Source organism: Ahaetulla prasina, chromosome 1 (genome assembly GCF_028640845.1).
Source record: "Ahaetulla prasina isolate Xishuangbanna chromosome 1, ASM2864084v1, whole genome shotgun sequence".
Classification (NCBI taxonomy): Eukaryota; Metazoa; Chordata; class Lepidosauria; order Squamata; family Colubridae; genus Ahaetulla; species Ahaetulla prasina.
In genome coordinates, this window is record NC_080539.1 from 350,817,799 (window position 1) to 350,842,739 (window position 24,941).

Below are 24,941 nucleotides of genomic sequence, written 5' to 3' on the forward strand. Positions count from 1 at the left end.
ATCCCCCCTCCTCCCCTCCCATGCTTCCTGAAGTCCCTCTGCCCATCTTTCTAATTTCATATTACTGTACTCTCATTGCTGATTTTTCTTGTTTCACTGTAAGCCTCCCAGAAGTAGCCCCAGGGGCAAGAGGGGCAGCAAACAAATTTAACAACACATAAAAGAGTCATAATTTCATGGTTGAGATGCTGTAGCCCACATGCAAGCCTAACCTAAAGCATATACCAACATATTGTGATTAAGATGGTGAATTACAAGGTTCAAATCCACCCGTATTTATGAAAGCTCACTGGATGACTTTGAGCAAGTCCCTTGCTCTTAGCCAACTGAACCTAAAGAGCTGGGAATTGTTGTTTTAAGGAACAAATTGGAAGAGAGTATTTATGCTAAATATTTTTTCATTCCAAAAAGAAATAAAAAATCTAAATTGAATGAATGAATGTTGCTTTCTGCATTATTTTATATCCTGCTGGTAACTGAGTGGGCAAACATTCCTGATGCTGGCCCAGGGTCACCCAGCTGGGTGCCTAAAGAAGGATTAAAACTCACAATCTCCCAGTTTCTACCTGATATCTTAACCCCTACTCCAAACTGTCTGTCTATCCCTAAGGCATGGATCCCCAATCCCAGTCTATGGACCGCCACTGGTCTGTGGCATGCCAGAAACTGGGCCACGCAAACAAGCGAAGGCCCATCCATGGAATGCAGGCAGCATATCAAACCACGTCCCCTCTGGTCTGCGGAAAAATCTGTCTCCATGGAACCGGTCCCTGGTGCCCCAAAGGTTGGGGGCCGTTGCCATAGGGTAATGCAGCTCTTAACAGAAGAAAAGTTATCTGCCAAATCTAGTCAACCCGTCCAATCTAATCAGCACGAGCAGTATCTCCTATGCAATGTGACAAGCATCATGTCAAGCAAATCATTTGAAAACCTCATGCATCTACTTTCTTTTTGACTTATGAAATTAAAAATAGTGGGTGAATTCAGTGAGCAGGGCATATTGCTTCAGTTTAAAAGCCGTATACTTTCTAAGATAAGTGTAGCGTAATCATATTATCTTTTTTTCTCTCTCTTTCTTTCAGAATATAAACAGTGAAAGACAACTGCTCTATGACTTCCCTTGGACCAATGTAGGAAAACTTGTATTTGTGGTGAGTAGGAAAATCCCCAAATTGGACCCTCCTTAGGATTTTGGTACTATATAACTGTGATGGTGAACCTATGGCACGCGTGCCAGAGCTGGCACGCAGCACCCTTTCTGATGGCACGCGAGTCATCGCCCCAGTTCAGCTCTGCTGTGCACGCATGCACCTCTGCCTCACACCAGCCAGCTGGTCTTTGGGTCTCTGCCGCACATGCATGGAGGCAGGGAGCGTGGGGGGCCCTCATGCACATGCGCAGGGAGCATGTGCAGGGGGCTGCATGCACATTGCATTTTGGGGGTTCGGACGCACAGGCATGCCTTCACATGCACACATGCGTGCTTTCGGCACTGGGTCTGGAAAAGGTTAGCCGTCACTGCTATATAATATGACAAACGCTGTAAAATAGAGACAACCAGAGACAGAACTTTTAAAAAGCCCTTAAACAGAAGTTTCTGTGTGTTGATGAACTTCTTCATGTCTCTTGTCTTTGCAGGGCAAGAGATTTGAGATTCTGCCTGATGGCCTGCCATCTGCTCGCAAGCTCACCTACTACACTGGCTGTCCTTTGCGATCTCGGCATCTCCTGCAGCTCCTGAGCAATAGCCATCGCCTCTACATGAACCTGCAACCCCTCCTGAGGCAGATCAGGAAGCTAGAGGAGAACGAAGGTAGAAACACCACATTTAATGCCAGTTTGAAACAATATGTGCATTTCTGACTTCATGATAGCACCCGCTGTATATGAAGCCGTACATATGCACCGTCATTTCTGAGCTCATAGTGCAGATGCCAGATTAAGTACGGGTGTTAAATTGTTTCATGTATGATTCTTCCAGAGAAAAAACAATATCGTGAATCCTACATCAGTGATGCTCTGGACCTTGATATGGATCAACTGGAAAAGCGTTCCAGAGCCAGTGGAAGTAGTTCAGGCAGTGTGAAGCACAAGCGTCTCTCCCGCCACTCAACTGCTAGCCATAGCAGCTCCCACACCTCTGGAATTGAGACTGATCCAAAGCCCAGGGAACGGGGGACTGAGGAGGACTTCATGGTGGCTGCTGTACATCGCCAGCTGAGAGCTTGCAGCTCTATGACCAGTCATGGTAGTTCTCATACTTCTGGAGTAGAAAGCAGTGAGAAGGAACGCCTGGAGGAGGACTCCTCTCAGGAGGATGGTAATTGTCCATATTTGGTTCATTCTTGACAATCTTTGCCCAACAAGGTAGAGTTTTGTTTGTTGGTTTGTTTGATTCCAAAATTGGGATTCAAGTTCCAGAATATGGAATATAGTAATACTGTCAACTCGCAAAGCATCCCTGGCCTGCTCTCAAGTTGCCATAAGCAAGGGGGGATGGGAAACCAATGAAACAGCACAGCAGCCAAAGACAGATGAACAGTCCAGACTTATCTCTCTCAAGGCTGTATCCCAGGGTTACCCACAGCTGCCGGAGGGGAGTGCTCTCTACAACCTGCAAAATTGCTCCATTGGAGAATGTGATTGATGACACACCGGGCTGTGCGTGATGGAAACAGGGTCATGATTGGGGCGTAAATTACATAGGGTCAGAGCTAGCTTCACTTGGGAACGTGCCAACATGAAGCTCCTAATAAATAACTGGATTTCTTTTGAAGCTTGGCTCAAGGCTCATGATTTAATTAGGGTATCCTTCGGCACCCTGACAAATACTTTACATGGATGGTAAATTTGTGCGTGTATGGTACTATTTATTTATTTACTTTTTAGTAGATGTTTTTGTATTTTCTATATTATCTATAGAGTTAGAAATAGATATCCAATTTTTTAATCTTTTTTTCTTTATGCATTTTGGATTTTTTTTAGTTATTTGATGATGTTTATTAATTGTAGTTCAATAAAAACAGTGAAAAATTTAAAAAATAGTTCAGAATATCAAGTTTGAAAAGCGATTTTGTAACAACCTTGGGACGGCTTTTCTCTGCTTGAGTCTCTGGAGACCCACTGGCAATTAGCATAACTAGCTTTCTGATATGCTGGCTGGGTGTCAACTCACATAATTTCTCAGGATGCCAAAGGGATTCTGGATATCTATCCAACACAGCTGCGAGGGGCTGATGTACACCAGAGGTTTTTTTTTCAAGCTGTGTTCTGCAAGAACCTATGGATGCATAAGAATTTGATAGGGTTTCTTTGAACACAGTCATTTTTTACCTCTAGAGCTTGCCTGTTGATCAAAGGTTAGTGGAAATTTTAATCATCAATTTCCACTGCCTGAAAACATTTGAAAACTCCTGGCAGAGACAATGCTCAGCTAGAAGGACCAGTGGTCTGACTCTGCACCCCTCTCCTGCTTTGGTTTCTATGTCATTATCTCGTTAATATTTCCTAGTATTATTAAAAAAATACCCAAGGCTGTATTCTCAAGAATAAAGAGCAGGAAAATACAAGATGAACAAAGCATGCCAGCATTCTCCCAGTGGGTGTCAGGTTTCCTTTCTTTTTCTTTTTATTGAAATTGGGTGGCCAGAAGGAAGTTATCCTGAGTGAGGAAATGGCCTGTGGAGGACTTTAAATCCTTTCCATGTGGATTTCATCTTGTCCTGCGGCTGGTGGGACAAAGAGCCTAGAACGAAAAGAGGGTGTGCATCATTTTCCTCTGTTATTTATTCTGGATTTGATTGCTGCTTCCCGCAGCTGCTTTTCATTCTGGAAACAAAAGAAAAGGCACCCTGTGTCTTGTACTCTCCCTTTAGATTTTGGGAGGGGGCGGGGAAGTCGTGTTGCATCGTCTGGATTTCCCAAATTCATCTATAGTTGTTGTAAAACTGCCAGGGGTTGCCACAAAGAAGTGGGAGTCAAGCTATTCTCCAAAGCAGGGGTCTCCAACCTTGGTCCCTTTAAGACTTGTGGACTTTAACTCCCAGAGTCCCTCAGCCAGCAAAGCTGGCTGAGGAACTCTGGGAGTTGAAGTCCACAAGTCTTAAAGGGACCAAGGTTGGAGACCCCTGCTCCAAAGCACCTGAGGGTAGAACAAGAAGCAATGGGTGGAAACTAATCAAGGAGAGAAGCAACTTAGAACTAAGGAGAAATTTCCTGACAGTTAGAACAATTAATCAGTGGAACAACTTGACTGCAGAAGTTGTAAATGCTCCAACACTGGAAATTTTTAAGAAGGTGTTGGACAACCATTTGTCTACCAAAGTGGTGTACGGTCTCCTGCCTAAGCAGGGGGTTTGACTAGGAGACCTGCAAGGTCCCTTCCAACACTGTTACTCTACTCTATTCTACTGTATTCTACTCTACTCTACTCTACTCTACTCTAAAGATGAGATTATGCTTTGCTGTACCCACAGTCTTGCCAATGTAGCTGTTCCAGCTCCTCCTCTCCCCTGGCATTTATCCTCTCTTTGTTTCAGAAATAGAAATGCTGGTTGATGATCCTCGAGATCTCGAGCCATCAAGCGAAACATCTCTGGATGACATCAATCCTGATGTTTGCATTTACATCACAGAGGACATGCTGTTGGCCAGGAAGTTTAATGGACATTCAGGTGAGTTTATTGTAAGGAACGAAAGGATAACCCTAATACAGGTAGCCCTCAACTTACAGCAGTTTGTTTAGTGACAGTGCAGAATTACAACGGCACTGAAAAAAGTGACTTGTGACCGTTTCCCCACACTTACGACCGTTGTAGCAAGCCCACGGTCATGTGGTTTACATTTGGATGCTTGACAACTGACTCACATTTATGACAGTTGCAGCGTCCCTTTTGCAATTTTCTGACAAGCAAAGTCATTGGGGAAGCCAGATTCACTTACTAATTTAACAACTGCAGTGATTATGGCAGGGGCCGTAATAGCTCAGACTGTAAGGAGCCTGTTATTAGAACACAGCAGCCTGCAATTACTGCAGGTTCAAGCCCCACCAGGCCCAAGGTTGACTCAGCCTTCCATGAGGACCCAGATTGTTGGGGGCAATAAAAGTTGACTTTGTATATAATATACAAATGGATGAAGACTATTGCCTTACACACTGTAAGCCGCCCTGAGTCTTCGGAGAAGGGCGGGATATAAATGTAAATTTTAAAAAAAAAATTCACTTAACAAATGTGGCCTGAAACATCCTAAAATGGGACCAAACCTACTTAACAAATTTCTCACTTAGCAACATAAATTATGGGCTCAATTGTGGTTGTAAGTCAAGGACTACTTGTATTTTTATTACGATTACAAAAGGTTCAAAGAAATGTACATATATACACTACATGCAACATACCGAATATTTAATGATAAACAAAGAAGTAACCATTCATTTCAAGTTAGCAGTTTCCAGCAAAGTAAGGTGTATCAGTCTTAATTTTAACAACTTGTATTTTATATACCGAACTGTGTCATATCGGGCTGAATTTTGACCATCTTCACTCAAATAATTTTCAGGGTAAGGACAGCCTTCCTTAGCAATAGCCCTTAGACTTATATACCGCTTTACAGTGCTTTACAACCCTCTCTGAGCAGTTTACAGAGTCAGCATATTGCCCCCAACAATTTGGCTCCTCATTTTACCCACCTCGGAAAGATGGAAGGCTTAGTCAACCTGGTGAGATTTTAATTGCCAAATTGCAGGGGCAGGCAGCAGAAGTAGCCTGCAGTACTGCACTCTAACCACTGTGCCACGGTGGCTCATCCATGGCTTAGACAGGATCCTCCAGAAAAGAGCGTTCGTAATCCCTAGTTTACATACCCATGGGAAGTCCCTAGTTAGCAGGGAAATTGCAGTCTGCACGTATGGAGAGCACTTGGTTAAGGACGATTGTATGCATTCCATCGAACTCATTATTGCCGTACGTAGAATTCTGTAAAGGCCAGCTAAAAGATAATGATTTTTCATATGATTTTTACAATGCAATTCAATGCAAAAGGTGCACTTCAGATGTACTGTATTCTGTGCAATATTACAATACCATGAAAACTTGAAGACGATTGAATCAGGAAATCTTCTCACCTCTTTTGGTTTTTATTTTCTTGTCACCTAACTCAGGATTAGTTGTCAAAGAAGTGAATTCGTCTACTTCCAGCTCCTCAGAGACAGTGGTAAAACTTCGTGGCCAGAGCATTGATTCATTGCCACAGGTTTGTGAATTGTGATGGGAAAAACCAAGTCAGACTGAATGGGTGGATGACTAGGACAGAACATAGCATTCTAATGGCAGCTAATCATATCATGGAATGGAAGCAAAACCACTGTTTTGGGAACAGTAGAAAAATCCCTTCCATATGTTTTCATTTATTTGTTACATTTCAAGCATCATATGATGTTTTAATGATGTCTTCTACTTTTCTCTGTTTGCAATACCGTAATTGTAGGCAGAAAAAAAGAGAAGTAAAACAAATACACCAGATTATGGCTTCACAAGCATCTTATCAGGCACTTTAAACTTTCGGATAATCCAAAAGTATCAATGAAGATTGTTTGGCTAAGTTTGCACAATATGCCAGACTAGGCTAAAATGTAACTCGGCTGTTGGTGGATCAGTGTCTTACAGTAATACAGCTTTTATGTTAGTATCTTGTGTGAAGGACTCACACACAAAATAATATTTATTTGTTATTTATTTATTTTTATTCACCAAAGAAAAAATACAAATTCAAACAAAGGAAATGAGAAAATCAAAATGGGACAGGGAAAAGTGGCATACCAGTGCACTTATGCACACCCCCTTAAATATGGAGTGAGGTACACAGAAATTAAATTAGAATTAAAAGTATAGAAGTTAATGGCTGAAATAACTGAATCAGATGAAATATTCCAGACTTTGACAATTCTGTTACAAAAATTGAATTGTTTACAACTGAGATTAGAGCGGTTTACGTTTAAAACGATTGTTCGCACATGTTGCATTATGATTAAAGCTTTAAAAAGTCATTTACAGGTGAAATGTTGTACAATTTTGTATGCAATAACTAAATTTCAACATGTTGTTGAAACCAACATGTGATGTGAATACAGCCATTGTGCTTTGCCAACCCATGTTTACAATTTAATGTATTGTTTGAACCTAGCCTGTGTGTCGTCTCAAGTTCCTGTTCTCCTCACAGGAGGCTAAATTTGGGAAAAGGTCATTCTTTTTCCAGTCAAATTCAAGGGCAACAACAACAGTAACAAAAATTCATGGTATTTTGATCAATATCAAACTGTATTTAAAGAACCTACCAGACAGAAATTAAGCCATTTCATAAAGTAAGTTGTTCCATAACTTGAGGGTCTCAGAATAAGGAAGGACAAATTAAACCTCCCCTTATTTTCTACAGAGCATCTGCCAGAAACCAAGGACCTCCACCGATCGCCACAGCTTAAGTCTGGATGACATTCGGCTGTACCAAAAAGACTTCTTGCGCCTGGCGAGCCTATGCCAGGAGACAGCACAGAGTTATACATTTGGGTGTGGCCATGGATTGGCTGAAGACGGTCTGTATTGTAATGGCTGTTTAGCTCAACAGTGCATCAATATCCAAAACGCTTTTCCCGTCAAAAGAACCAGCAAATACTTTTCCTTGGACCTCGCCCATGAAGACGTTCCGGAATTTGTTGTCTGATGCTGCCATTGGGTGCTCGGGCAAGACAACGCAGTGTTTCCAGTTCCAAAAAACATTTTTGGTGTGCCAAACAGGAATTTTCCCCCTCAACTGTTTTCCCAGGATACTAAAAAAAAAAAAAAATCAAGGCCTTGTAAACTGTTGCACTTTTGTAAAAGCTTATCCTATTTGCGGGCTCTTCGGCATCAAAGTTTGCCGTGAGGCAGAATTTGATCTGGTTAAAAATCAGTTGGATTTGGAAGGCCCGGTCTCTTCTTTTGAAAGCAGCCAACTTGGAGGACCTCTTGATTCACAAGAAGGATGCACAATGTTTACTTTAAGTATAGATATATCTCTTTTATTTGTGGGGTTTTTTTTTTTATTTGCCTCATGGGGGCTCTTCTGTACTATGCATACCATAGATTTTTGCATCACCTTTGCAGTTTAGTTTTTCCCCTTGTGAGAATAATTGCTTTAATTCTTCTTCTCCATTCCCATTTTGTGTGCCATGTCAAGCCAAAGAAATGCCCCCTGCACAGTGGGTGACATCAAGATGAAGCTCTAAGCAATAACTAACCCAAAGGATTGTGTAGAAAAGTTGCTCAGAGGATGAAAGGAACTTAAAATGCAATGAATCCATCTTGTGATCTTCTCCCTCACAAAAAAAAAGTATGTAAGCTTTTGATCCAAATGGAATATTTGTGCTATTTTGTAAAGTTTACAAAAAGAAAAAAAAAATCAAACCAAAACAAGCAAGTGAACAATGACAACAAAAATCCCCAAATAGATGTTAGGTGGTTTGGGGAAACTTTCTGGAAGCTTTGTTGTTTCAAAAGGGAAAAAAAATGAGGATGTAGCAATAGGATTTGCTGACCAAAGTACCTTAAGTTCAGAGAGAGAAAGAGAGAGAGAGAAAGAGAGAGAGAGAGAGAGAATGTGTGAGAGAGAGCAAATATAAAAATATGCACATTGCAGAAAAGAGTATATGTTTAATGTATTTTTGAAAATATAAAACTCATTTTATGTTTTATTTTGGTTTTGATTTCAGTGCTTTTTTAGAAGAAAAATTAACGCTTCCTTTCTTTCAAACTGCATGTATAGACAATCGTGCAAATGCACATTTTACACATGGTTAAAACAGTCTCTTTTTTGTTTTATTATTATTATTTTGCTATTGAGCATAATAAGGGGAGAGAGTTGTTTCTGCACTGCAAGCATGGCTTTCCCTACTCCAATAATTTTTTTTTAACTAAACTTCTGCTTCCGTGTATCATGAGATGTTCCTCTCCCCTTTCTGGAAAGGGGAAAGATTTCTATCTTGTTCCAGTGTTAGATCAATGAACAAGTGTGGCTTTCAAAAGGAATGCTCTAATTTTATGTCTGCCATAGGTTGGAACAAAAGCTCCATCAGCTGCCATCCTCCTATCACCAAAGAGCAGATCACCATGGGATCTTTTTTTAGGGGGCCCCATTCCCTCTAAAGGCGGTCAACCCTTCCATTGTCCAAGCACAGTGAGGGGAAGGAATGAGTATCAATAGAACAGAGACAGAAGAAAATGCTACCCAACACATATTCCCTGCAACACTGACTGGTCTTGCACAACACCACTCCTAGTAGCTGCACAACATGCAAAAGCTTGGTCAGTTTTAACCTTGATTACTTGTTACGGTGACTTAGCATATATCATAACCGAGTCCCGTATTTAGTTTGTAGCTGCTTTCTACAAATCCAGAAGCTGGTTGATTCAGCTACCAATTAAGAACGATGTACGAATCCAGCCACCCTGTACTCTTAGCAAAAAAGCATCCAGTGTAGCATTTATTATAACTTAAAAATGGATTATGAGTAATTGCCCATTTTTAATAGATTGGAAAAAAATAGAAATAGTTACATATTGCTTCTTCACTGTGGGCTTCAGGATGCCAGGCTGTCAGAAACACATGTCTCAATAACCAACATGTTTTCTTCAGTTCCTTCCCCAAAGAATCGAGGATGTCATTCTCCACCAGGAGTTTTGAGGTCCATCTTTGCCTCCTTACCTCTCTACCGTTGTGCTTTAGGGTCCCTTCAGCCATTGGTTAGGTCCACAAAAGACTTGCACTTAATGGACTTGGATATATGCATACAACATATGCTTATTTTGCTAGCTATGCATCTGCACATAATTATTTTGCAGCCTCCTGTGAAACAAAATATGCAAATACCACCTGCAATAGGCCACTCTGCGGTAGCAGTTAATCAGCCTTGATTGAGACTAGTTAAGATAAGATCTGGTTTGTGTTTGAATAGGAGCCCAACAGAAATTCTATAGACTGGGAAGATACAAAAACATCCCTAAATGGCAGACCACTTTCATATTGTTCCCATGAAAAGAATATAAGATGCTTCTATGGCATCACTAAGACCAGAGCTCAGCCCAAAGGAGATTTTATTTTTAGGACCTAGAAGTAGCTATGTCTTCCTCTGCTGTCAACATGTCATGCAAAGCGTTTGCTGGTTTGTGACTCTTTCTACTGGACCATAGTATAGTTCTCCAGAAGACCCTGATACTTGTCAGTGTTCTAGATGGCTAACTTTTCTGAGCTCTGGTCCCAGGGTACCTGAAGGTTTTATATGACTTGTGGATAACGTCTTCTGACATATTTGCAGCATTTTCAGGAGGAGAACAGCCATGGACTTGTTTGTGGGTGGGAAAGGGGCAGATTTGCCCCTTTATCAGGAATTGTTCTAGTGGTACAATAATTTTCAGCCACTATTGGGAGAAAAAGCATTTACAAACAAAACAAAAAGATTCATAGCATATTGCCTTAAAAATATTTTTGTGAGATTTTGTAATCATAGCCATAGTATTGCCATATTTTGATATATGGTATTTTTCTAACTGAAAACATACACACACAACACACACACACATATAAATATACGCATCTCTTTGTACACACACAATCACACACACAGAGAGGATATATTTATTTTTAAAAAGTTAATACAATATTTCACTTGGAAGGGGGGGTGTCAAAAATCAGATGGTTGGGTATTTTGTTGAGCCAGTGAGGAGTGTATAAATCAGCTGTCAAATGATGATGATAAAATGTAGCCAGCATATGGACACTGGGATATTTACATCTTTGGTGACCTTGTTCCTGCTTCCTTTGGGTAGCAATAGCAATGCCAATGCACTGATATTTTTCTCTTCATAAAATCCAGTGTGTTGACACAACTTAATAATTGTCTACCTTCAGTGACGCATAGTGCCATGGATCTTTATTTTGATAAACTCCCCCCCCCAAAAAAAATCTGGTAGGTCATGTTAGGCTTGTTAGATGATGCAAGCTTGAAGTAATGTGATATTGTCATGTGCTATATTGTCCTTTCTATTTGCTTAAGCTATTTATTTCATCATCTGGCGCACTGACAGGAGTGACTCATCCATGCCCATACAAAGAAGACTCTTCTTGGGTAGACATTTGTTGGAAAAGATGAGACCCTATTTCACAGTCTGAATTTCTTCAGCTGCCTGGCATAAATCCAGAAGGCTTGTCTCCTTTCACAATGCCCCATAGGTATATTCAGAGAGATTGATCAGCTTCCCAAATTTACCCAACATTTTGCTTCATATACAGCAATACTAAAGTGTGTAACACTCTGGATAAACTAAGAAAAAACTTTCAGCTGTCCCAGCCTAAACACATAAAGCACAATTGGTGAATTGTGGATTGCTATCTAGAAGTTCTAGATAGATAGAACTAGTTCTATCTAGGAATTCACTTGTTGTATACCAACGCAAAATTGGTTGTTGTAAATACCAGGTAATATCAGTCTTAAGATTTGTGTGTCCCACAAATCTACTTGCATTGTGAAATAATAGGCTAAAATCAAATAAAGACCCATGTAAAAAATAAATGAGGCTGGCTAAGTAAGAGAACATTGTATTAAATAAAACCATGTTATCATTCTTTGGGCTGCCTTAAGCTTATGCCATATACTACTTATCTGAGTCTTGGGTTGTCTGCTTCAACACATTCTCCTTTTTTCTCTCGTGCTTGTATCTGATTTTAAAGATGTCCTCATCCAGATGCCTGATGTGTTGCACAAAAGCCAGGCCCACATTGTCGTTGTTTTGTGGTGTGTGTGCAGGGGGAGCGGAAACCTTCCTGGTGTCATTGTTTAGTGTGATGAAAGAGGCTTTGTAGCGTGTGAAGCTGTTTCTGGGATGGATTCAAGAACAGTGTCACTTAGTACAATACTGTATGTGTTATGTTGAAATAAGTCTCTTTCAGGCTTAAAAGCAGCAGAGATGGGGGTCGCTCCCCAAATCACCAAAGTAAATTTAATTCCTTATAACATAATAGGAGTAATTGAAATACTGCAATGAGAGTATCTAGACTCCAGAAGAGCACTGTTGATAAATGATCACATGAGTCCATGTTGCTTGAGAAATATACCAATAAGTTTTCCTCAAATTCATAAAACTGAGGAAGTTGGTTTTAAAAGTGCCAAGAAATATACTGTATTTGGTGAGTTCCACAGTACACACGGGGGTCCCTTGTTGGTTGACAGACACTTTTTAGAAGTTTCCACATTCAGAGGCTGAATTTAAACTTAAAAAAAAATTAAGACACGACAAAAGAATTGGTAAATTAGTAACTAATTCGTTGTTTTGCCCATCTCTGCTTCTAAAATCTAATCTTGGCAGCATCTCTAGTTATGTCAACTGGAAGACAAGAGGGTGAGCAAATATGGCTATCAATTAATATTCATAGGCAACGGCATAGAATATTGTCCACCTTATTTCCCCTTGGCTTTTTCCTCTTGTCCATAAGAGGTTGCTTCCATTCATTCGAAAAGGACTCCTAAATCTATATATCCCCCAGATGTATGGATTACCACTCAGAATTCCTCAGTGGGCATGACTGGCTGAGAAATTTTGAAGCCAAGATCTACACATCTGAAAGATGTCCAGGTTAAGGAAGGTTGAAGTAACCCTGCCTAAAAGGTATTGTTGATTCTAACTTGGGAATCTGTCAACTGAGTTCAATATCAGGGCAGCCCAAATGTGAATGCGTTTGTGGGCAAGCGGGAAAGTAGGAACGCCATCTTGAAAAAGGGGTATCCATCACTTCATTGATGGTGTGCTGTGGCCTACACCCAGGGAAGCTAAGAATTGTTCTTGATCCAGGCATGTCGGAAGGAACTCTTGCTAAATGTGTTTTAAACAAAAGGAGGTTCCAAGAAGCCCTTAATGTTGCAGATGTTGTCCAACAGAGCTGTATGATACAAGATTGTATTTTTATATATAAAAACTATATACTTTTGCATTTCTGGGAACTCTTTAGCGGGTATGGGGTGTCTCTGGCTTCCGATCACTGTTGCTGCAGGTTCACCTTCTGACAACAACTATTCCACAGCACAAGCGAATGACTTACTCCTTTCTGTGAAAGGCCTTTTCCTCTTGGACAGTGGAATGCAAGCAGTTGAGCAAGCTCTAAGGAATGCAGCCAATGTATTTTGTTATGCAGAAAGTTTGTGGTGCGCCTTTTGTGGTACAGTTCTAAGAAATGACAATAAAAGTCAGTTTACATTGCTGTCGCTCTTCTGGTCTTCATTTGAATAGAATTTACCAGCAGTTACGAACCCTGATGGTTAAAGAAAATCAATTCAATGCTGCACAGATGTAGCCTGTTAGGCAGTCCAGTCAATCTGTATGAAGAGAAATTGGAGAAGAGAACATGGAAAACATTGTGTGTCTCCTGATGTTAGTGCTATACTTACTATAAGGTAGTCCAAGCGAAGAAAGAAACGTCTTATGGGTCTAAAGCTGTTTTAATTGAAACAGCTATAACAACATAATTTTGTAAGTCTGAATATGTTTCCTTCCTCCCTTATCTGATTGTTACCTTAGTAAAAAAATATCCCGTCTTACAAACACTTTCTCTATTTTCTCTATACCCTGAACTTCTACAACCATAGTTTCCTTAGTCAGTATTGCCCCTTCAAAGAGATTGAGGATGGGGTGTCAGACTCGCATCGTCATGGTGACATCACATGACCTATTGTGACTTTTCCCCCCTTCTCTAAACCGGACGTGGGCGTGGCCAGCGCGCAACACATTCGACCCACGGACCACAAGTTTTACAGCACTGCTTTAAAAGTATAATGTATGTTTCTGAGCTATTGTGGCCAGGCTCTGGGCAGGCCTAAATCTCTGCTGTTTAGCATTTAAAAAATCATTCACACATGCATTCAGAAAGTATTCAGATCCCCTTCAACTTTTGTCAATTTCATTATGCTGCAGCCTGATTCTACAATTGTTGAAATTCATTTTTTTTCCTCATTAATCTACATTAAATATCTCATAACTACAAAGTAAAAATAGAATTTTAGAAATGTCTGTACATTTATTAAAAAGAAAAAACTGAAATATCACATTGGCATAATAAGTATTCAGACCCTTCGCAACAACACATGAAAATTAGCTCTGGTGCCTCCCATTTCTTTTGATCATTGTTGACATGTTTTTACACCTTGAATGGAGTCCACCTGAGGTAAGTTACATTGATTGGACATGATTAGGAAAGGCACGCTCCTGTCTATAGAACGTGCAGACAATGCATACTGTGCAAAAGCCATGAGGTCAAAGAAACTGCCTCCAGAAGCTCAGAGACAGGATTATTACAAGGCACAGATCTGGGAAAAGCTACAATAAAATTTCTAGGGCACTGAAGGTTCCTAAGAGCAAAGTGGTCTTCATAATTCCCAAATGGAAAAAGTTTGGTGCAACCAGGACTCTTCCAAGAGCTGGTTGCCTGGTCAAACTGAGCAATCGGGAGAAGGGCCTTAGTAAGAGAAGTGATCAAGAACCCGATGGTCACTCTGACTAGGCTCCAGAGATCCTGTGTGGATATAGGACAGAGTTCCAGAAGGACTCGAGCATCCTTGCAGCCCTCCACTCATCTGGGCTTAATGGCAGAGTGGCTAGATGAAAGCCACTCCTCAGTGCAAAACATATGAAAGCCCACTTGCAGTTTGCGAAAAAGCACCTGAAGGACTCTCAGACTATGAGGAACAAACTCTTAAGCGGGCTTTCATGTGCCTTTTCTCTTGATACAGTGTGGTCTTCTGGAATTTCTCTAAATCTTAAAATTCTTCTTGTCTTAGTTCCAATAATGCCAAGTTGCCCAAAGCTGTCTCCATCTCTCTGTTTATGATTTCTGACTTACTTTCCAAAACTTCTGGTTTGTCATTAATTTGCTTTACATCTCCAACCAATCGTCCTACAGATCATCTTCTTTCATATCCGTTTTGATCTGTGCAAATCTTTCATTTTCTGTTTAACAGAATTCAAACTATTGGCAAACTGTACAAGAATTGCAAAATGGGGAAGAATTGACCTCTGTGAGTTTGGTGCTATGTGAATCTAAGCAGTTGTGCAGCAAAAATGTTTCAAATTCTTGTGGACAGTCTGGATTTTGATAAATATTCTGCACGTTTGAGGAGAAGGTGCCATTGCTGAAAGGCCAAAATCCGTTTGTTTAGAACTTCATAGTGTAGTTGGAAAGAGTGATGAGGAAAGAAATGTACAGGTAATCCTTGACTTAGTGACTGCACAAAGTTATAACAGCATTGATAAAAGTGGTTTACAACCAGTCCTTGCACTTACAACCATCATAGCACCCCAAAATCACATGATCAAAATTCAGATACTAGGCAACTGGCATGCATTTACGATGTCGCAATGTCCCAAGGTTATGTGATTTGCATTTGCAACCTTCCCAACCAGCTTCTGACAAGCAATGTCAATTGGAGGGAAGCCTGATTTGCCTAACAACCATGTCATTTACTTAACAACTGCAGTTTTAACCATGGCAAAAAAGGATCGCAAAATCTGACATAACTCGCTTAACAACCACTTTGCTTAGTAACAGAAATTTTGGCTCAACTGTGGTCGTAAATTGACAATCACTTGTACGGGAAAGGATGTAGTTCTCCAACTCTAGATCACATTTTAAAATTTAACAAGAGGGCTGTGGAATCTGGATATTGGAGAATAGAGTAGAATAGAAATAGAAGAAGAGAAGAGAAGAGAAGAGAAGAGAAGACTGTAATAACTTCATTGTCACTTTAAATGTACACTAATCAGCATACATTAAAATGAAATTTTGTTGCATACAGCTCTCAAAAGGTCACTACCTCCAATATTCACTACATAAACATGACTAAATAAATAAATACAAAATTATGCATATATCCACATACCCACATATATTATATTACACAGAGAAACAACACAGTCTAGTTCGGATGTATACCTTGTTTCCACCAAAATAAGTCATCCCCTGATAATAAGCCCAATCAGGCTTTTGAGTGCATGGCAATAAGGCCAAGCGCTTATTTCAGGGTTCAAAAAAATACAAGACAGGGTCTTATTTTCGGGAAAACATGGTACATGTACATGGCGAGAAAAACAAGTCTTGTGAGTTTACCAGACAGATGTTGGCATAAGTAACAGAGTTGGAAGGAACTTTGGAGGTCACCTAGTCCAAATCCCTGCTCACACAGGAAACCTATACTAGGGATTCGAACCGCCGACCTTTCTGATCAACAAGCTGAGCGTCTTAGCCACTGAGCTACCTAGGGAACAAAGCTGTTAGAGAATCTGGTAGTCCTGTCAGGAATACTTCAAACCCTCTTCCCAGAGGGGAGCAACAGAAACAGACCATGAAGTGTGTGTGTGGGGGGGTCTCTAACTGCTTTGAGCACACAGCACTTATAATCACTATCCTGAATAAAGGGAAGCGAGCTTCTTATCTCGGCTGTCCTTATTACTCTCTGAATGGACTTTCTATCTGAGGCCTTGCTGCCACCAAACCAAACAGTGATGCTGTTCGTTAAAACACTCACAATCATGCCTCTGTAAAAGGTGGCCAGGACAGAAGGAGAAAGATGTGCTCTCCTCATCCGATGCAGGAAATGCAGGAAACTGGTTTGCCTGCTTCACTAAGGATGCCATGTGGAGAGACCAATTCAGAAGGTTACTTATCTGTACCCCTAGAGCCCATTTGACTGGAAGACAGGCTTTTTGGATGTCCAATTCCCACCTAAGGAAAACTTCTTTATAATAAAAAAACACCTCAGCATTATGTTTAGTGCAGCCAAATTAGAAACAAAATAAATTATGATTAAAAATTGGCAAAGCCCAGAAAACACCAGGTGCAAGGAAATAATAGTTTGCGCTTTAACTGTATCCTTTTTAACTGTTTTCAAGGTAATGCTGTAACTAAAATAATACAGTCTAGGCTGATCAGAAGCATTCAGTTGGATCAAATTAAATCCAGTTTAATTTATAAACTATAATCTCCAAAGTGGGGAATGTCTGAATGTTTTCCATGGGCACAGAATAACCAAGCATATTGTCCAAATAAAACACAAAAAAGTTCACAAAAATATTATTTATAAATTGCATAGAGAATGATTAAAACCAGAATTGGTCCAAAAGCTATTATTGCCTATTTAAATTGTTCATGAGATATGAAAAGCAGTTAAATATTTGTGCTGTTTTCATTTGTATTAGGTCAGTAACTTCTGAGATCTACTTCTATAAATGATAATTAGTTTAAGACCTTCTGCGGCCATTTCAAGAATTTAAAATTGAATGGAAGGGGTTAATGATCACTAATGGTCAGAAGAATACAGGATAAATGATCATGAACTGCATACTGAAGTCATCCCTCTAAATAAAAATATTAGGTGACATGGTGGGGGAGGAAGGAGGACCAATAAAGACTTTTTGTAAGTTCTCATCTTTGACACAGGGTAGTGGCATTTTGCAGGAATTTGAGCTCCAGGAATGGATAATACAGTCACAGAATCAATGAGGAAGGAGAAAGAGTCTGTGATTCTACCTTTTCAAATACATCGGCATAATCCAAATATTTGACAGGTAAGAGGGAAAGAAGCAGCTATTGATAAAGGAGAATATTTGTGGCTCAGAATTGAAATGTCGGGTCCTTGGTGAGTTCTGAAATTAATTTTAATTGACTGATTGACTCTGTGCCATCAAGTTGTTTTCATTTCCTAGTGACCATATAGAAGGATTCTTTTTCCCATGATGGCTTGTCCTTGCAACTCTCATCACCACTATAACTGTTCTTGCAACTCTCATCACCACTATAACTGTTCTGACCTAGGCTTCCTGAGTCAGTAAAACACACGAGTAGTCCCAAAAACTTCTTTTATTGCAACAGCTGTGAATTCTGTTCATTCACAGATGAGTCCCAAATAGTTGTAAAGAGTCCTTCAGAATAAGGCTGATATTCACCCACCTTTATCTCCCTTGACATGCTGCCAAAGACCTAATTGGTAAAGCCATACAGAGTCCAGAATCAAACAGAGCTTCAGACTTTAAACTGAACAGAATTAACAACGTTGCTTTCTGCAAAGGCCCACTTGCCTTTGATCCTCTTTTAAGTCTTATGGGAGGGGCCAATCATCTCCAAGCCTTACTCCTGAGCCGTCTCTTTTGTTTTAACTGTTCTTGCCTTCTGGCAGCTCTGCGCATGCGCGCACCGGGAACAGGGTCCCCCTGTTCCTCTGCCTCACTGAGGTCCAACTCTGGAGGCTCCAGAGCCAGCACGTACCTCCCAGATGGCCCTTTCTCTGCCTCCAATGCAGAGCCCTCGTCCAAGCCTTCCTCAGACTCCAGGACTGGCCCATGTTCCTCCCCAACCTCCTGACTGTCTGACTCTTCTGCCAGCTCCGCAGGCCACCTGTGGACCACAACAATAACTTAGTTCACCCACTTTAGTGCTGGCCATCCTCTTCTCTTTCCTTCCACCTTTCCTGGCACAAGAGCCTTCTCCAGAGAGCTGGGTTTTCATCAGATTAGCCCCTCTCTAAACTGGTCAATTAAATCTCTTTTATTCCATCCCACATCCTGAGCTAACAACTCAATCAGAGCCACATGTTCATACATGGAGCATTTACCCACTCCGAGGTGATGAAATTTCATAGTTGGTGGTCCCTTCTTTGACTAAATCACCAAAGCTAACCTCAAGCAGAATTAAGAAAAATGGGTGTTAGTTGTCCAAGTCCAAGGTGTTGGGTGGTTGCCCATTTCATGACTTCTTTCCCATGAGGCCAATTATACCTGAGAATACACAGGTGTCCAGGGGATGTATAATCCACACTAAGGAATATGTTCACCAGGATTCCCATCCCATCTCGGAATGAGGCAGGTACTCAAGGTTGGAGAGTGGCTGCTGCAACAGTAACAACAGCAACAAGAAGAGCAATTATTTTGCAGCATATTCTGCTCCAACTTCAGGACTGCCTGGAGCATTGACTGAGTTAAAGAGGACCTCTTTTATAGCCAAACAGGCAAAATTTATAAACTTGTACCCTTTATCATCATCTCTTTTGTAGATCACCAGTTGAGGTTCTGCAATTTCATTTTCAATCACTAGATGGCAATGTAAGCAAGGATTTGGATTTTTAAAAGATTAAGCTGCCCTTGAATGGTTTTGAATTGGGGGTTATTTTATGGCCACCTCCATGAAGTTTCTACCTATTGTAGCGTCCTTTTTGCAAGAATTTGTTTGTTTGTTTTCATTTTACTTTCCAATATAGCCTACTGCCCTGGGATTTCATGGTGATTTCCCATCCAAACACAAGTTGATCTTAAGGTAAAGGTTCCCCTAGCACATATGTGCTAGCAGTGCTCATCTCCATTTCAAAGCTCAAGAGCCAGTGCTGTCCAAAGACGTCCTCTCTGTGGTCATGTGACCGGCATGACTAAACTCCAAAGGCGCACAGAACGCTTTTACTTTCCCACCAAAGGTGGTCTCTATTTTTCTATTTGCATTTTTTACGTGCTTTCGAACTGCTAAGTTAGCAGAAGCTGGGACAAGTAACGAGAGCTCACCCCCTTATGCGGCACTAGGGATTCAAACTGCTGAACTGCCAACCTTTCGATCGACAAGCTCAGTGTCTTAGCCACTGAGTTACCATGATCTTAGGAGAAACTTAATAAAAATTTAATAAACTAGTTGGTTCCAGATATTGCAAGGGCCGAGTTCATACAGCACAAAAAGCCATAAACCCTAAATGCTGAGTTCATGCATCTCACTAAGCTCAAAGCAAATAAAATACACTAGGTGTATTTTATTAAGGCATAGGATGTCTTTTTAAATATGTATGTCTAGTTTAATAAAAGAAGGGCTAGGGGCAACATGCTAGCAGTGTTCCATTATCTCAGGGGTTGCCGCAAAGAAGAGGGAGTCAAGCTATTCTGCAAAGCACCTGAGGGTAGAACAAGAAACAATGGGTGGAAACTAATCAAGGAAACAAGCAACTTAGAACTAAGGAGAAATTTCCTGACAGAACAATTTAGCAGTGGAACAATTTGCCTCCAGAAGTTGTGAATGTTACAACACTGGAAGTTTTAAGAAGAGATTGGACAACCATTTGTCTGAAGTGATTTAGGGTTTCCTGCCTAAACAGGGGGTTGGACTAGATCAGGGGTTACCAACCTTTTGGATCTCAAGGACCACTAAGTTCATAATTTTAAATCCCGCGGACCTCTAATATGCATTTTTTAAAAGATAAATAGTATTTAATGCAATATAAAAAATGCAAATAATTTTTCTGCGGACCACCAAGTTTTTCTCATGGACCATCAGTGGTCCATGGACTACTGGTTGGTGACCCCTGGACTAGATCACCTCAAAGATTCCTTCCAACTCTGTTATTGTTGTTCTAACCAGAAGGAATTTCTGGCAGCAGTGCCCTGAGCAGGAATGCTGCTATAGAATTGTCCCAAAGGAGCTTTTTCAAAAGGCAACTGGATTTTCTGTGGGTTTTTTTTTCTCTTGAAGACATTTCACTTCTGATCCAAGAAGCTTCTTCAGTTCTGGCTGAATGGTGGGAATGGAAAGATTTATATTCCTTGCAATCATCCAGTTGTTAGCACCTGAAGGTCGACCGGATGACTGCGAGGAATATAAATCCTTCCATAAAGTATGACCTGCATAAAGAAACATTCTAGTAACATCTTTGCAGTCGATCTTGCTGTGGTTATCATATGTAAAAATAAAGTTTCATGACTTTTTTCCAACTGTTTATCCACCAGCCCCAAGAGCAAAATTTCTAATTTCAATTATATACTAATCTTTAAAATCATCTGAATCGGTGTATGCATTTGAATCAAAATCTTGTAGCTATTTTGCACATCCACCAAGCATGATAAAATGACTCTTCCTGTTACATGTATTTCCAACATAGATTTGAATTACATATTCATTCTAGATAACTTTCTTGAGATCATATACCAATGGAAGCTTCATTTTATAAAGGTCTTTTTTAGTTCATAACATACTGTACAGTTCAATCCTTTAAACCATATATTTTCCTATTGCCCCACCTGCATGTTATAACCAAAGTTCTGAGCTCATTTATTTATTTATTATTTACATTTCTATACCGCCCTTCTCCGAAGACTCAGGGCGGTTTACAGCCAAGTTAAAAAGACATATACAAAAATTAAAACACAATATTTGAAATTTAAAAATCTGAAACCATAAGGCCGAATATTAAAATAACAAGAAATAAAACGACTCAATTAAAAATTACTCTTAGGCCAACCTTGCTCGTTGAAACAAAAAAGTCTTGAGCTCACGCTTAAAGGCCCGGAGGTCGGGAAGAAGGCGTAGCCCCAGAGGCAGTTCATTCCATAGGGTAGGTGCCCCAACAGAGAAGGCTCTTCCCCTGGGGGCCGCTAGCCGACATTGTTTAGCTGACGGTACCCCGAGGAGACCCTCCCTGTGGGAGCGCACAGGTCGATGGGAGGCTATTGGCGGCAGTAGGCGGTCCCGTAAGTAACCTGGTCCTATGCCATGGAGCGCTTTAAAGGTGATCACCAACACCTTGAATTGCACGCAGAAGACCACCGGCAACCAGTGCAGCTTGCGTAGGAGAGGTGTTATATGGAAGCTCCGAGACGCTCCCTCTATCCCCCGCGCAGCCGCATTCTGTACCAGTTGAAGTCTCCCGGTGCTCTTCAAGGGGAGCCCCATGTAGAGAGCATTGCAGTAATCCAGGTGGGAGGTAACGAGGGCATGAGTGACCGTGCATAACGAATCCCGGTCCAGGAAGGGACGCAGTTGGCGGATCAGGCGAACCTGATAAAACCTGATATTTATCATAGATCCTTTCAGTCGTTCTTCTTCTGATCCATACTTCAAGAAAAGTTTATTTATTTTAGCAATCACATATTCATCATTTGTACACAATTGCATTTCAAATCAGCCATGTATGTTTCTTCTTGAAAACCTGCATGCAAATACCGTATTTTTCAGAGTATAAGATGCACCTTTTTCCCCCAAAAAAGAGGGTGAAAATCTGGGTGCATCTTATACTCTGAATGTAGCCCGGCCCAGCTTCTCAAACGGAGGTTTCAGAGGCTGAAAAAAGCCCCAAACGGAGCTTCAGGAAAAAAGCTCCCAAACAGAGCTTCAGAGGCTTTTTTTCTGAAGCTCTGCTTCAGAGGCTTTCAAACTCTGAAACGGAGTTTAAGAGTCAGGAAAAAAAGCCAAAAAAACGCAAGGCACAGAGCTCACAACCGAGGAGCCTGTTGCTAAAATTCATCTCTGGGAACAGCTGATTGCGGGTATTCCGGGAGGCCAATCCACCTGCCAATCAGCTTTTTTCTTATTTTCCTCCCCAAAAACTAAGGTGCGACTTATATTCCGGTGCATCTTATACTCCCAAAAATATGGTAGATTTGGGACCTGGCAGCAAATGTAAAATTTTGAAGCTATCTTGTGGGTACTTCCTCACAAAATGATACTACAGACAGCAGCTCATCCATACTACAGAGAACAGATTATCCATAATCTGGCTAAGGCATCGATCAGAAAGGTCAGTAGTTCGGCGGTTCGAATCCCTAGTATAGGTCTCCTGCGTGAGCCGGGAGTTGGACTAAATGACCTACAATGTCCCTTTCAACTCTGTTACTGTTACATTTATAGAAATGCCTGAGTGATACTGGAATGCATTAAGACTAGGAAAAATCTTGATCAAATCTTGAAATCCTAGGCTTAGAAAACTTGGAACTCCGTCGCCTTCGACAAGACCTAAGTTTAACTCATAGAATCATCTATTGTAATGTCCTTCCTGTCAAAGACTACTTCAGCTTTAATTGCAATAATACAAGAGCAACTAATAGATTTAAACTTAATGTCAACCGCTTTAATCTAGATTGCAGAAAATATGACTTCTGTAACAGAATCATCAGTGCTTGGAATACTTTACCTGACTTTGTGGTCTCTTCTCATAATCCTAAAAGCTTTAACCAAAAACTTTCTACTATTGACCTCACCCCATTCCTAAGAGGACCATAAGGGGCGTGCATAAGCGCACAAACGTGCCTACCATTTCTGTCCTATTGTTTTTCTTTTCTTCTTCCTATATATATATATGCTTATACCTCCTTATATTTACTCATATAAGTGTTTATATACTATATAATCTTTTTGTATGATACCTACATATATTGTTGTGACAAAATAAATAAATAAATAAATTAATTAATTAATTAATTAATTAATTAATTAATTAAAAAAAAAGTAAAGAGGGCAAAATCTGTGCATGTAGAAACATCATCAACACAATCACTATTTATTTATTTTGTCAAACATGTACAAGATAGCAGGTATAGGTATAAACATAAATATAAACAAAGGAAGGAAGTACAGATAAATGGGGACCCTAAGACAGGGACGGTAGGCACACTGATGCGCTTGCACTGAATATATATTTCTTTCATAATCAGGATCCAAATTATATAATCAACACTCCTCTCTGGCAAGCATTTGACTAGTCAAACACAAAAGTGTGCAGTTCTGCAGTGAACAGCTGTGTATTTTATGGGAGGCAATATATATATATATAACCAACATAGATTCCCTTCTTTCCATGGCAACCGAAATTGTTAAGCAAGTAGAACAAGCTCCTCTATGGAAAAAAAAATGTGATTGTGCATAAGGAGGAATGAGATATTTAGTGGAAAAAAATATGTGAACAATGGAGAAAATTATGGAGATGCACAGAGTTTTTCATAGCATGGGGAAAGGACAAGTTCCCCCCACCTCTTTTTTTTCAAAATACTAGAACTGAGGGTATCTCATGAAGCTGAGCCAGAGTAGATTTAAGAGAGACAAAATACCAGTCAATGGAATTCCTTACCACAATATGGATCAGTGTCCATGAACTTGGATGATTTATATTGGATGATATAATGATTTATGATTGGATTTATATAGATGATATTATACAAGTTGTGGATATTCCAGCATTAGAGGTATTTAAGAAGAGATTGGAAAACCATTTGTCTGAAATTGGGATAGGGTCTCATGCGGGCAGGGGGTTGACTAAAAGTCCTCCAACTCTGTTATTCTGTTATATAGAAAAAAAGATTACCCATCTCAGCAATCCTAATGCAATCTGCAAGATCAGAACTTATGAGTACAGTGTTCTCTGAACTGATGTTTGGTTCTGAAAACAAAAAAGGAAAACATTGGGTTACTTCAGAAGGCAACTTAAAGGCCACCTTGAATTGTTTAGAAGTGTCAGAAAAGCTGAAGCTCAAAATACGCTGCGATTGGAGAAGGCTGTAAAAAGAACAAAATGGATTTCTTTAGATTTACTCAGAAAATAAAAAAGCTCACTGGTCACTAACGATGACAACAAGCTAAAAGGATTCCAAGGAAAAGATGAGTTATTCATCTCCTCTTCTGGTTCAATCTTCAACAAGAAAGTACATGTTGCATCAGAAAATGGTGGAGAGCAAGATGAAGAGACAGCATTGAAGGTTGAAGTTGCTAGCAATATGGTTTGGAAATGTATATTTACTTTGAATTAGTTTAAGCCTCCAAAGCAAGATGAATTCCTTTGGTTGAACTTTACCGTATTACCTTTAGGAACTCCTGGAGAACTGGGAAAGAGCCTGACGATTAGGGTGGAGCAAATCTATCTTTAAAAAGTGGAAAAGGAACACCAAGAGCACTGCAAACTGTTAAATGGGAAGGGTATAGTACAGATCATGAAATAACTGATCTGTACATATCTTGAATATTGTGAAAAATTACCACAAGTCACCATAGATCAGGGGTCTGCAAACTTGGCTCTTTTAAGACTTGTGGACTTCAACTCCCAGAGTTGAAGCTTTGCTGGCTGAGGAACTCTAGGAGTT

The 24,941-nt window shown here is 40.3% G+C and overlaps 1 protein-coding gene across 4 annotated transcripts in view; it reads left to right on the top strand.

Annotated features, from left to right (window-relative positions):
- The window catches only part of FRMD6 (FERM domain containing 6), a 174,104-nt gene extending 160,823 nt beyond the window's left edge, over positions 1-13,281 (top strand). For all 4 annotated transcript variants that reach the window (XM_058163060.1, XM_058163057.1, XM_058163058.1 and 1 more), the window contains 6 exons: positions 1,083-1,151; positions 1,639-1,813; positions 1,982-2,320; positions 4,539-4,673; positions 6,161-6,252; positions 7,432-13,281. In XM_058163060.1, coding sequence (XP_058019043.1) covers positions 1,083-1,151; positions 1,639-1,813; positions 1,982-2,320; positions 4,539-4,673; positions 6,161-6,252; positions 7,432-7,716 — 1,095 coding nt within the window. In that variant the 3' untranslated portion in view covers positions 7,717-13,281. The remainder of the gene's footprint in view (positions 1-1,082; positions 1,152-1,638; positions 1,814-1,981; positions 2,321-4,538; positions 4,674-6,160; positions 6,253-7,431) is intronic.
- The last annotated feature ends 11,660 nt before the right edge of the window (positions 13,282-24,941 follow it).